This window comes from Ambystoma mexicanum, chromosome 2p, assembly GCF_040938575.1.
Source record: "Ambystoma mexicanum isolate Mex_15411 chromosome 2p, UKY_AmexF1_1, whole genome shotgun sequence".
Lineage (NCBI taxonomy): Eukaryota > Metazoa > Chordata > Amphibia > Caudata > Ambystomatidae > Ambystoma > Ambystoma mexicanum.
The window spans coordinates 1,070,782,785-1,070,794,880 of record NC_090923.1 but is presented as its reverse complement, the minus strand read 5'-3'; the positions used below and the strand labels follow the sequence as shown (position 1 = coordinate 1,070,794,880).

The following is a 12,096-nucleotide window of genomic DNA, read 5'->3' as shown; positions in this document are numbered from 1 at the left end:
GGAGCGGGGGTGTTTCCTGCACTCTTTGTTCGACATTATGTGTTAAGGGGTGGCGTGGGTGACCCTGCTACCATTACATGGAAAGCAGGGGACAATCGATCCATTTTTTTTTAAAAGGGAAAGAGCCCTGCAGCGTCAGTTGCTGCCCATACCTCGGAGAAGGAACTGATGTTGCAGGGAGAAGCAGGATGGTGTTTTTATTTTGGGGGGTGATTTGTAGAGCGGACTACAGCCCGCAGGCATCAAGGCGCTATAAAGGACACTTAAGAAGGCTTGCTTGAGGGTTACAATAAGCGGCCCAAGAATAATGCCTAGAGACAGTTTGTTAGGTTACAGTTGCTCACATGGTTATTATACATAGTAAGGTATACTGCATAGCAAAGTGTGACATATACATACAAGTGTAGTCAATGGGTGATGAGAAGTGACAAATGCAATACAAAACTCATAGGGATAAGCCCTTTCAGACAAATAGCCTAGTTTTTAAGGCTTTGCAGAAAGCTGCATGAGAGTCGATTGATCTGATCTGGGCTGGGAGGTTGTTCCAGATAGTTGCAGCCATTGTTGGGAAGCTACCGCCTCCCACACGCACTCTGCACGTGTGTGGAACCGTGATACGGTTGGCATAGAGGGACCTCGAATGTCTGGATGCTGTTTGTTTGGTGATCCTCTGCGCTAGGTACATAGGTGCCAGACCGTGAAGACATTTATGTGTTAGGGCCAGTGTTTTGAAGACAACCCTTTCCCGGATGGGTAGCCAGTGTATCTGCCTCCTAACCCTGAAATGTGCTCCCTGCGTGAGATGCCAGTTGCGGCCCTTAAGGCATTATTCAAAGGGATTGTGTCCTCCGACGTATTCCTCATCTTAGATATATCCTTCCAGCTCTGCTGGCCTCGGAAAATTTTTTCTCCAGAGGGCGCTGCACGTCGACGTCCCTCGAGTCGATGTCCTTCGACAGCCGCCGTATCGACCCTCGACGTCATCCTGCCTATAAAGGCCGCGCGCAGCGTCCGTTGCTCAGTTCCGTTTTTCCGCGCTACTCGGTGCCTCGGAATACCGTTGCTCAGTTTCTTAGTCAGATAATCCTATTTACCTCGAGTTATTCGATCCGTACTCGATGGCTTCCTCGTCGGAACCGACAACTCCTCGATCCGGCTTCAAGAAATGTCGAGATTGTGGGAAAAAGATGTCGTTGACCGATCCTCACAGAAATTGTCTGTGGTGCTTGGGAGCCGAACACCATTGTTCGGAGTGCGAGGACTGTATGTCCATGACAGCTAAGGCCCTGAAGGAGCGTAGGGGGAAGCTGGAGAAAGGTAAGACTTTTAAAGCTTCTTCTTCGTCGACGAAGTCGAGACATTCGTCTCCTCGTCACCATTCGCGCTCCAGGTCTCGGAGTGGGTCTCAACACTCCTCGAGATCGAAGCACTCGAAGAGGAGACGTCGAAGATCCCCTTCTCCGTCTTCCTCTTCCTCTGTTTCGCCAAAAAGAATCCCTTGCCCCACGAAACATAGTTCCCGGGCTGAATGGGAGGAATTCAGAAAAAATATGATGAGCGTCTTTGAGAAAGCGGCCTCGACCCCCTCGAAGACTGCCGAGAGCGAAGCTCTGGTCGAAAGACCCGAAGGTCAAAAACGCCGCGAGTCGCAGTACCCGGCGAAAGAAACCTCTCGAGCGCGTCTCGAACCCTCGAGTAGGACTATGACCTCCAAACCTTCCTCGAAGGTTCTGTCGAGGTCGATGTCTTCGACGCCGTTGTCGAAGGGACCTTGGACCCACGGGTCTGTCGACTCGACGCCGGCCTCGACACCGACGCCGAGAAAAGTCACGGTGACCACACATCCAGTGACGATCCCCAGGCCCTCAACGTCGATGGCGTCGATATTATCGAGTAGAATTCCAATTCTGTCGAGGTCCTCGAGGCCTCCACCTCTGTTTTCGACGCCACGCTCGAAGCCTTCGACGTCGGCGTCGACGACATCGACGTTTTCGAGGCCAATAATGACAAGTTCGGCACCCTCTGCCTTGGAAATGGGATTTACTCCCTTTATGAGTTCAGAACAATTAAGATCTATATCCTCAATTTTAGAAGAGGGTGATTTGTCTGAACAAGACACATTTGAGTTACAGGGACCTGTAACCCCAGTTAGAGAGGAATTTTCCTCTGAAGAGCGCAGATTAAAGGATCTTCATGATTCTTTACATGAGGCAAGTGGGTTAGACACTTCCCCTGAGGTGGATTTTGCTAAGCCAGACCCGGGGGAGCATGCTGAAACCCCCTACAGAGCCTTAATGGCCAGGATTACAGAGTTCATGGGGTGGTCTACACCTTCACAATCTTTCCAGCAAGATGACCTCACGGATATTCTTGACAAAGGCCCACAAGAGGATCCTGTGGTGCCTTTTCATAAAGCTCTTCAGAGAAAGATCATGACAAACTGGGAAACCCCAGATGTAATACCAGCAGTAAATAAAAAACTGTCTGCAAAGTACAGGGTATCTTCCACAGACCCAGAGTTCTTGTCTAAACATCCATCCCCAGAAAGTCTGGTGGTACAAGCAGCATCCTCTACCGATGTCAAGACGGCTTATCCTACAGTCCCACAGGACAGGGACGATAAAAAATATGATGCTATGGCAAAGAAAGTCTTTTCAGCATGTAGCATGGCGTTAGAGTCTGTTAATGCTACTTGCACCCTTGCTAGGTTCAGCCATACACTTTAGGAGTGTGCTTCTACAGCGGCTGACTGCATCCCGGAGGGAGAAGAAAGGGATGCGTTCCTGAATATTATACAGGACGGTAAAGACGCGATGTGCGAATCCCTCCAGACGGGCATTGATTCGGCTGACAGTATCAGCAGAGCAATGGCGGCAAGTACATCAACCAGGAGGTTCGCTTGGTTGAGAAAGTCGGGTTTTGCCCCAGATGTGCAAGCCAGGCTCTTGAACATGCCATTTGATGGCTCTTCTTTGTTCGGGAAAAAGGCGGATGACAGTTTAGAGAAACTGCAAACTTCAAAAGCAGCAGCAAAATCCCTAGGAGCTGCAATCCGTCAGACTCCTTTTCGTCCCACAGGAACCTCTGCGAGGGGCAAGTCCTTTCGCTTCTACTCCGCATTCGGAAGAGGTAGAGGACGACCGGCTCAAAGGGGTCAAAGAAGAACTACCCGAGGTGGACGGGGTAGATATTCTAAAGCCGCAGCAACAGCAGGTGCCTCTTTACCATCGGCATCTGCATCAGCCGCCCCAAAACCACTCTGAGGACTCCCCTCACAGGACACCTGTAGGAGGCAGGTTGACTCAACATCTGACGGTATGGCAGGCTATCACGTCAGATGCTTGGGCATTGGAAACAGTCGCCCAAGGTTACTGCCTGCCTTTCCTACGTATACCTCAGTCATCCACCGGGGATCAGCTCTCAGAAAGCTCCAGATCCGCTCCTCTTGCAGGAAATTTTGGACCTGCTAGAGAAAGGTGCCATAGAACCGGTACCTGTAGCGGAGAGGAACAAGGGCTGGTACTCCCCTTACTTTCTCATTCCGAAGAAAGACGGAGGACTGAGACCCATCTTGGACTTGCGAGAATTGAACAAATTCCTCAGGAAAGACAAATTCAAGATGGTCACTCTTTCTCAGATCCTCCAGGCCCTTCACTTTCAGGACTGGTTGGTATCTCTGGACCTTCAGGACGCTTATTTCCATGTGCCTATCCATCTCAAACACAGGAAATACCTGAGGTTCGCAATTGGCAACTCTCACTATCAATTTCGAGTACTGCCGTTTGGGCTGACCTCCGCCCCGAGGGTCTTCACCAAGTTAATGTCGGTAGTGGCTGCAAGTCTAAGGAGGGAAGGGATTCACGTCTACCCCTACCTGGACGATTGGCTGATCAGAGCTGTTTCTCCGGAGCAAGCTCAGATCCAGCTAAATCACGTGTGCTACTCCCTTCACAAACTGGGCTTCGCCCTCAATTTAAAGAAGTCTCAAATGATACCATCGCAGAGACTCCAGTTCATAGGAGCGATCCTGGATACTTCCCTGGGAAAAGCCTCGCCACCAGAGGTGAGGGCTCAAGATATTCTACAGATGCTTACCAAGTTCCAACATGCCCAACGTCTCCCAGCCTTCGACTTTTTGAGGTTGCTAGGCCTCATGGCATCCTGCATTTTCCTTGTGCCAGAGGCTCGCCTGAGAATGAGATCCCTCCAGTGGGCACTGAGGACTCAGTGGTCACAATTCTCAGGGAGAATGACAGATCTTCTTCAGGTTCCGGGCAGGGTGGCTCGAGACTTTCAGTGGTGGGCCTGTCAGGAGAACATTCTGAAAGAAGAACAGTTTTGGCAACCCTGGCCGGAGATAACAGTAGTCACGGATGCCTCACTCACGGGGTGGGGAGCCCACGCCAACGACTTGACCATCAGCGGTCGTTGGTCTCCATCGGAGTCCAGACTACACATCAACCTGTTAGAGCTGAGAGCCATCAGACTTGCGTTGAAGGCTTTCCTGCCAGCTGTACAAGGGAAAAACGTCCTGATAATGACGGACAACACGGTGGCCATGCATTACCTCAACAAAAGAGGAGGCGTAGGATCACTACCCCTGTGCAGAGAGGCGATGCAGCTCTGGTTTTGGGCAATCCAAGAAGGAATCTCTCTATCGGCAGTTCACCTAGACGGAGAGAAGAACTTGACAGCGGACGCTCTGAGCAGGCAGAACACAGTCTCCCACGAGTGGGAGCTAGCTCAGGAAGTCCTTCAAGAGATCTTCGCCCTTTGGGGAACCCCTCAGGTAGATCTGTTCGCCACTAGCCTAAACAGGAAATGCGACCTGTTCTGCTCAAGGGAATTTCCTCCGAGAGGAGCTCTGGGAGACGCGTTCATAGTGGACTGGGAGTTTCCGCTGCTGTACGCGTTCCCACCGGTCCCTGTCATTCCTCAAATGATCAGGAGGTTGAGAAGATTCCGGCGAACCATGATCCTAATTGCCCCGGATTGGGCCTGGAGAACGTGGTACCCGGACCTTCTAGACTTGTCCATCTGCCCTCCAATTCGACTTCCGCTCAGAGAGAACCTACTCTCACAGAAGGGAGGTCAGGTTCTCCATCCAGACATCAAAACCCTCAACCTTCACGCTTGGCTTCTGAACGGCTGAGGTACAAGGATTGGGACCTCCCTGATGATGTTATGGAGGTGTTGCTTTCGGCAAGGAGGCCAGCAACAAAGTCTTTATACCGCTGCCGTTGGAACAGATTTTGCAGCTGGTGTAGAGAACAGAATATCGACCAATTTTCATGTGGTACACCAATGGTTTTGTCCTTCCTACTATATTTGGCAAATTCAGGCCTTCAAGTTGGCACCATTAAGGGCTATCTCGCAGCGCTATCTATCTTTAAGCGTACTGCGGAGGAACCATCCTATTTCAAATTACCCTTGGTAATACAGTTTCTAAAGGGGTTAACCAATGTTTATCCCCCAAGACCATTCCAAGTTCCCCTATGGGATTTAAACTTAGTACTAACTTTCCTGATGGGTACACCTTTCGAACCTCTCCATTCTTGTTCGTTAAGATTCCTTACCCTTAAGACTGTTTTATTAATAGCACTTACATCTGCTAGAAGGGTGAGCGAATTACAAGCTCTTTCTTGTAAACCCCCTCATACAATCTTTCACAAAGACAAAGTTGTCCTGCAAGTGAAGCCTAATTTCCTCCCAAAGGTAGTTTCTGAATTCCATATCTCTCAGAAGATTACCCTACGATCTTTCTATCCTCCTCCTTACCCGGGGAAAGAGGAAGAGAGGTTACACAGACTAGACCCTAGGAGGGTTTTAAGTTTTTACATTAGTAGACTAGCCAGGATAAGACAGGCAGACCAGCTGTTTGTAGGTTACGCAGGTCACAAGCTGGGGTTATCAATAACTAAGCAGACCATTTCCAGATGGATCATTCTAGCCATTCTGGAATGTTATAAACTGGCAGGGAAAGAGCCCCCTCAAAACCTTAGGGCTCATTCGACCAGAGGTATTGCAGCTTCATCGGCCCTCAAAAGAGGCGTGCCGATTAAAGACATATGTGCGGCCGCTACATGGTCGTCTGTCCATACCTTTACACGTTTTTACAATCTGGATTCCTCCTCTAGTCAAGAGACTAGGTTTGGAAGGGCTGTACTGCATTCTATTCATCAATAGAAGACAGCGTGAAGTCAGTACTCCCTCCTCCGAATATAGAATACTGCTATGGGAGCCTATCTAAAATGAGGAATACGTCGGAGGACACAATCCCTTCGAAGAACAAGTTACTTCTTACCTTGTAACGTTCTTTCGACGGGATGTTCCTCCGACGTATTCCTCATCGACCCTCCCATCCATCCCCGCAGTTCTACTTCCCTTGTTGTTGCAGCTTACGCTCCTTCAGGGTGATTAGTCTAGTCCAGACAGTAATACTGTGGGCTACAAAACGGAACTGAGCAACGGACGCTGCGCGCGGCCTTAATAGGCAGGATGACGTCGAGCGTCGATACGGCGGCTGTCGAAGGACATCGACTCGAGGGACGTCGACGCGCAGCGCCCTCTGGAGAAAACATTTTCCGAGGCCAGCAGAGCTGGAAGGATATATCTAAGAGGAGGAATACGTTGGAGGAACATCCCGTCGAAAGAACGTTACAAGGTAAGAAGTAACTTGTTCTTCTCTGCTATCTGGAGTTTAGCCAGGTTTCTTTGTGAGGTTCCAATAAAGAGGGCATTGCAGTAGTCCAGTCTGGAGCCGATGATGGCTCTGGCTATGGTGATGCAGTTCTATTGGTACAAGAATGGCCTAACAGCATTGATCAGTTTAGAGTGATATGCTGCAGAGGAGGCGATGGCATTGACCTGCCTGTCTATGGTAAGGCTTGGTTCAAGGTACACGCCCAATGTCTTGATCGTTTGGGAAACTGTGATAGGGATGTTTGGCCAGCACAGATAAATGGGGGTATTCTAGTGTACTTTAATGGGGGAGGGGATGATGGATAGTGGGGATAGGAGCATGCAAAATGTTCAGATTCAAAATTTTAAGCCCCGTTTTGTTCACGCTGCAGTAAAATCGGCCGCGGAATTGCAACCCAAATCCGGTAGGGGTCGCAAGGCATTGTGGTCAAGACAATGGTACCAATGCTGTTACACCACAACACGTTCTCAGGGTTGTCAGGGACGGCACCACCAACTCCCTTACCCTGACTTTGGGGTTGGATCAGCTCTGGCAACTGCCCTGGTAGACTGTCTTCCCCAGGCTGGGAGGGGTCCCTGTTCCCTTTTGACGGGGGTAAGGTCCCTGACCCTGTAACACTCAGCCATGGGACTGTCAATCCATGATAGCTTTCTAGCCCTCGGGCTGAAAATCCTGCCCAGAAATGTCTGCACAAGCAGATACAATACATAGACCCATCTTTTTTGCTGAAAGATTCCTACTCTAAGAAAGCTTTTATTCTTAGTGCGACGGCTGAATAAGCACCTGATGAAAACTGAAAATGTGTCTGCCACAGAAAATTCTTGCATCTTATACATTTTAAGCAAAACGCTAATGAGGAAGAGATTGGACAGTAGGCACGGAGGGGCGGGGCCCTATAAAGGTGAGTGGAGAATCTATCTAGGTAACATTCAGGAGAGTAAAAGGAAATTTCCCAAATGTGGGTGATCACAGTGGGACCCCATTAGTGGAGGTGGGGATCCCGACTCCTATTCTCATAGACTGGATAGACACTGGTATTCAAAGCACTAGCTGCTTCCTGCCCACTCACAGGTAGAAAAGGAAATGCAGGATGAAGTGTTTATGTGAAACTGTGGGGGAGATGCTGCATATACACTGTCCTCTACGATAATCGGCTGTAGAAACCGACAAAAGCTTCCATTATTTTCAGAGTTCTAGGATTACACATAATTGGAGATGTGATGAGCCAGACAAGTTTTTTGTTTCTTCTTTGTTTAGTTGTATATTAATTTTAGTTACCTTTGTGGCAATGTTACCCTTGAATTGCTTGATGAGGGAGTTTGGGGGCGGCGGGGTCTCTGAGGTCCAGAATAAGTCACCAGCTAAGTGATAACAACAATTAAAGCCTATAAAGGGTGGATCCCCCCCCCAACTCTCCCCCAGTCTTCCCTGGGGCAATTAACTAAGGGTGCAGCAGCTGCCCAGTTCAGACAATAACCCCCATGTCAATCAAGGAAAAAGAAAAATGGGTCCAACATTGTGGTAAGGTGTCAACCTTACTTCCCATGCGAAGAAACCCTGAGGAAATAAACCCCTGGAAAGGTTTAACATACATATAATAGAAGGGAGTGATCTGACTGGTATTTTGGGATTCATTTGCAGGTCCACCTGCACAGCCTAAACAGCACTTGTAGTTCTTCTAAGTATAAACAGTGCAGTTTGGGTGGGCAAGCCATGGCATGAAACCAGAGCCAAATGAAAATCCTGTGGTAACATGGAAAAACATCCAGATTAAGCATCCACACGAGGAGAAACGCACAACCTGGGAAGCTGGATGGTGGGATAAACAGGCTTCATCACATTGCTGCTTAATCCCAACATAGCAGAAGGGACTTTATAATCTCAAACTGCATGGGCCAGTGGCAGGCTGAAACGAATTATTGACAAACCCAACACATGCTATTAAGTGAAACTAAAGGTCAGACACCTGACAAAGAAGTGGAGCCATTAGGGAAATCCCGATCATGGACTACCCTACTAATGGGGCATGATGAGATCAGAGTACTGTATGGTACAGTTACTGCCGGGACATCGCTATAAAAAGAGGCAGAATAATTGCTGCGCGCCTAACACCCTGCTACAGGGGAAGACATTCATACCCTAGAGAACACTAGTGCAAGCCATAGCTCTATCCTCTAACGCAGTGGAGACCCCTTAGGGCATGAGGGTACAAGTTACGATAAATGGCTTGCCCCAGTGTGCATTTCAAGGCTACAGCATCCCAGGAGGCAGCATCACGTCAGAATCATCTCACCAGGCCAAGACAGAAGCGTGCTGGGGTACTTAAAACTCCCTGAGACTAAGTAATCTGAAGGGTACCTCCTTGGGTGCAGAAGCCACAGGAATTTGTGAGGTAGCATACATACTGGACATTGAACTCCAGGCGCTAGCTCCTAGTAGGACCTCATTTGATATAATGAACATTCCCGTTCTGACACTTACCATAGAAACCTTCCTATTTTGTTTAGCTCATCCCCTAGGTCCTGTAGGAGTTGTACACCCTACCCTGACCCTACCTCCAGCACAATTGTAGGAAAAACAAATGGTGTAATAGTAGACCTGCTGTCAGACTGAAATTTGATAAACAGATATTCTTTTTTTGTACTACAAAGGCAGGATTGACTTGTCGGCGCAGTCTCTGAATATAATACTTCTTATTCATGTCTCACAGATGATTCAGTGCAGCAGTTACCGCCCCATGAGTCCATCACAAAGAAGAACAGCACAAAAAAGCCCAAGATTTTTCAAGACACTTGCTCAGAGGTGGAGACATCAGAAGCCTCCGCCTGCAGCACAAACCCTTTCAAGAACCAACGGCGGAATTACCAGGTGCGTTGGCGAACGGAGTACATGATGGACTATGACTGCCGGCGGCACGGGCTGATCTGCATGGTATGTGGGGGTACCCTCGCAACCTTAAAGGTGAGCACCATTAAGCGGCACATTGTGCAGGTGCACCCCTACTCTGTGGACTTTAGCCCTGAGGAGCAGCAGCGCATCCTGGAGGCCTACAGCGAGATGGCATTGCACTATATCCACTCGGAGGAGTGCTTTAAGCAGTCTCAACATGAGCCTGGACGGTCCCACCACTCTCATCCTGCCTGCGGTTCTACTTCTCAGTCCAGTCCCTGCTTGACTGCAGCATCCGATGATGTTATTGTGATCTAGGATAAGTTCATAGCTTGAGCCTGCAACTACTATTCCCTTTCAGTTTTTTTAAAAAAACTTGATTGCCATGTTTTCATAATTTAATGTTGTGACCTTTTTTATATTGTGAAGCAGGATTAATTTTTTTATGAAAGGGATAGTTAGCAGGGTGGCTTTCCATCATGGCACCAGACCACTTTCCTCACTGTGAGAATTTGAAGTGGACAAATCCATCCTTTTCTGTAGAACTGGAAGTGTTGCTTGGGCTGAAGTTTGTCAGCATTGCTGCAGACTGAGTAAGAAAAACAATTCCACAACAGAGGAGGATCACCATGCCTATAGTGTACTGTTCTTTTCATTGTGACTGATGTGATGCAAATGAATTGCAGAATTTTATTTATTTTTCTTAATCCTGGCTCTGAGCCAGGCCAGTCACCAGAGGTCGCCAGTAGCAAATGGAAGAAATTCTTGCTTGGAACAGAAAAATCATTTGACCATTCATTAAATTTGTACATAATTCATTCTGCTTTACGATTCTCTGAAATAACGATACATGTCTCAATCGACTTTTGAAGTCCTGAGTGGCAAAAAAGCACTGCGTATTCAACTCCCCTTCCTTTACTCCTCCCCTCTGCCAGTCCTGATAAAATAAACTACCCTCTAGTGCCCTATTGAAATACAAGGCTCGCGTTTATATCAAACGTGTGCCGATTTTTGGGAGGGCCTAAAGCACACACATATTTTAAATAAATTAAATTTTGGCTACCAAATGTATTTGTTTACTTAGATTTAAGAAGCTGATATTTGATACAGAGTGAACCTAACTCCAAGGAAAAAAAGAGCAAAACATTTGTAGCAGTAGCAGCCAAGATGTGATGTTAATAAAACATTATGGTGTGCAGGATTGGTTAGAAACTGGATAATAAAACCAAGTTGTGGTGGTGATGAGTGGGGAAGTTTAATTTGGGCCATACTATCTTAGTTTTGCTCTTAAATGTTCACATTACGCAAGTGTAATTTGAGGAAGGGATTGATAAGGTGAATTGTCCAAAATAATGTCCGGTCCCCATGTTTTGAGGTTAGCAGATTATGCGTCAAACTAGATGTCCTCCTTTATGGGGAGTTACTTCCCTGTAGGAGTTGAGCATTTCCTCACAAGAATTATGTTTCCAAAATGTGAAACCTGGATGGATGCATTGCACTGCTTTTTACACCCTGACCCTAACTTCCCCACTTGCTTCTCCTGACTACATTCCTCTCTGTTCATTGCTTGCCATTTGGCATGCAACAGAGTCCCAGCTTGCTCTCTGATCTTCAGCAATTTACGGCAGACTGGAGTTTCTGCTCACCCAATCAATCAGTTTCCTTCTATCTCCTGCTTGTACCAGAGGCTACACTCTGTAAGGAGTGTGAAACCCTCTCAATGATGCAATGCATGGAGTGCTGTGTATGGGGGTACCTTCAATTGTTCTACAGTTGCCCATACAAGGAAAGAGCCACAGTGCTATGCAACAGAATATATCTGTCATAAGGAGTGTGAGAGTCCACATGAAGGGCGTAGGAGGCACAGATAATCTGGGGGAGAGGGTACACATCGGGGACTTTACTACAAACAACACCTGATCCAAACTGCTGTAGGGCCAAGTGCTGAAGAACAAGTTACCTACCAATTGTAATGTTCTTTCGACTGTATGTTCCTCCCACGTATTCCTCATCTTATGATATTCGTATCTGCCTGCTTCGGAAAAAAAATTCTCAGCAGAGTGCGCTGTGCACGAGGTCGTGGTGTCGATGTCCCTCGACGGCTCCGTACCGTGTCGATGTCACCATAAGTATAAGTAGCTCATGCCGCACCAGTTGGCTTCAGTTCTGTTTTTTCGAGGAAATATTCCAGGAACACCCAGGCGTGCCTCTTGACTGAAAGACCCTTTGTGTGAGAGAAGTGTAACTAACGTAAACTGTACTGCAGGTAAGATGGGAGGGGCGATGAGGAATACGTGGGAGGAAGATCCAGTCGAAAGAACATTACAATTACTAAGTAACTTGTTCTTCGAATAGATTGTGTCTTCCCACGTATTCCTCATCTTATGATGGCTCCCATAGCAGTGGTAATTTTGGAGGTGGGAGTACTAGTTAATTTTGTCATGGGCGGAATGGAGTACCGCTTTGGCAAATAAACCTTCATTGGAAGAAGAAGCATCTAAGCA

General features: G+C 47.8%; 1 protein-coding gene across 1 annotated transcript in view; it reads left to right on the top strand.

Annotated features, from left to right (window-relative positions):
• ZFTA (zinc finger translocation associated) overlaps window positions 1-10,410 on the top strand; it is a 246,380-nt gene extending 235,970 nt beyond the window's left edge. Inside the window, exon 6 of the mRNA XM_069645004.1 lies at window positions 9,414-10,410. Within this exon, the coding sequence (XP_069501105.1) occupies window positions 9,414-9,910 (497 nt within the window). The 3' untranslated portion in view covers window positions 9,911-10,410. The remainder of the gene's footprint in view (window positions 1-9,413) is intronic.
• Window positions 10,411-12,096: the final 1,686 nt, after the last annotated feature.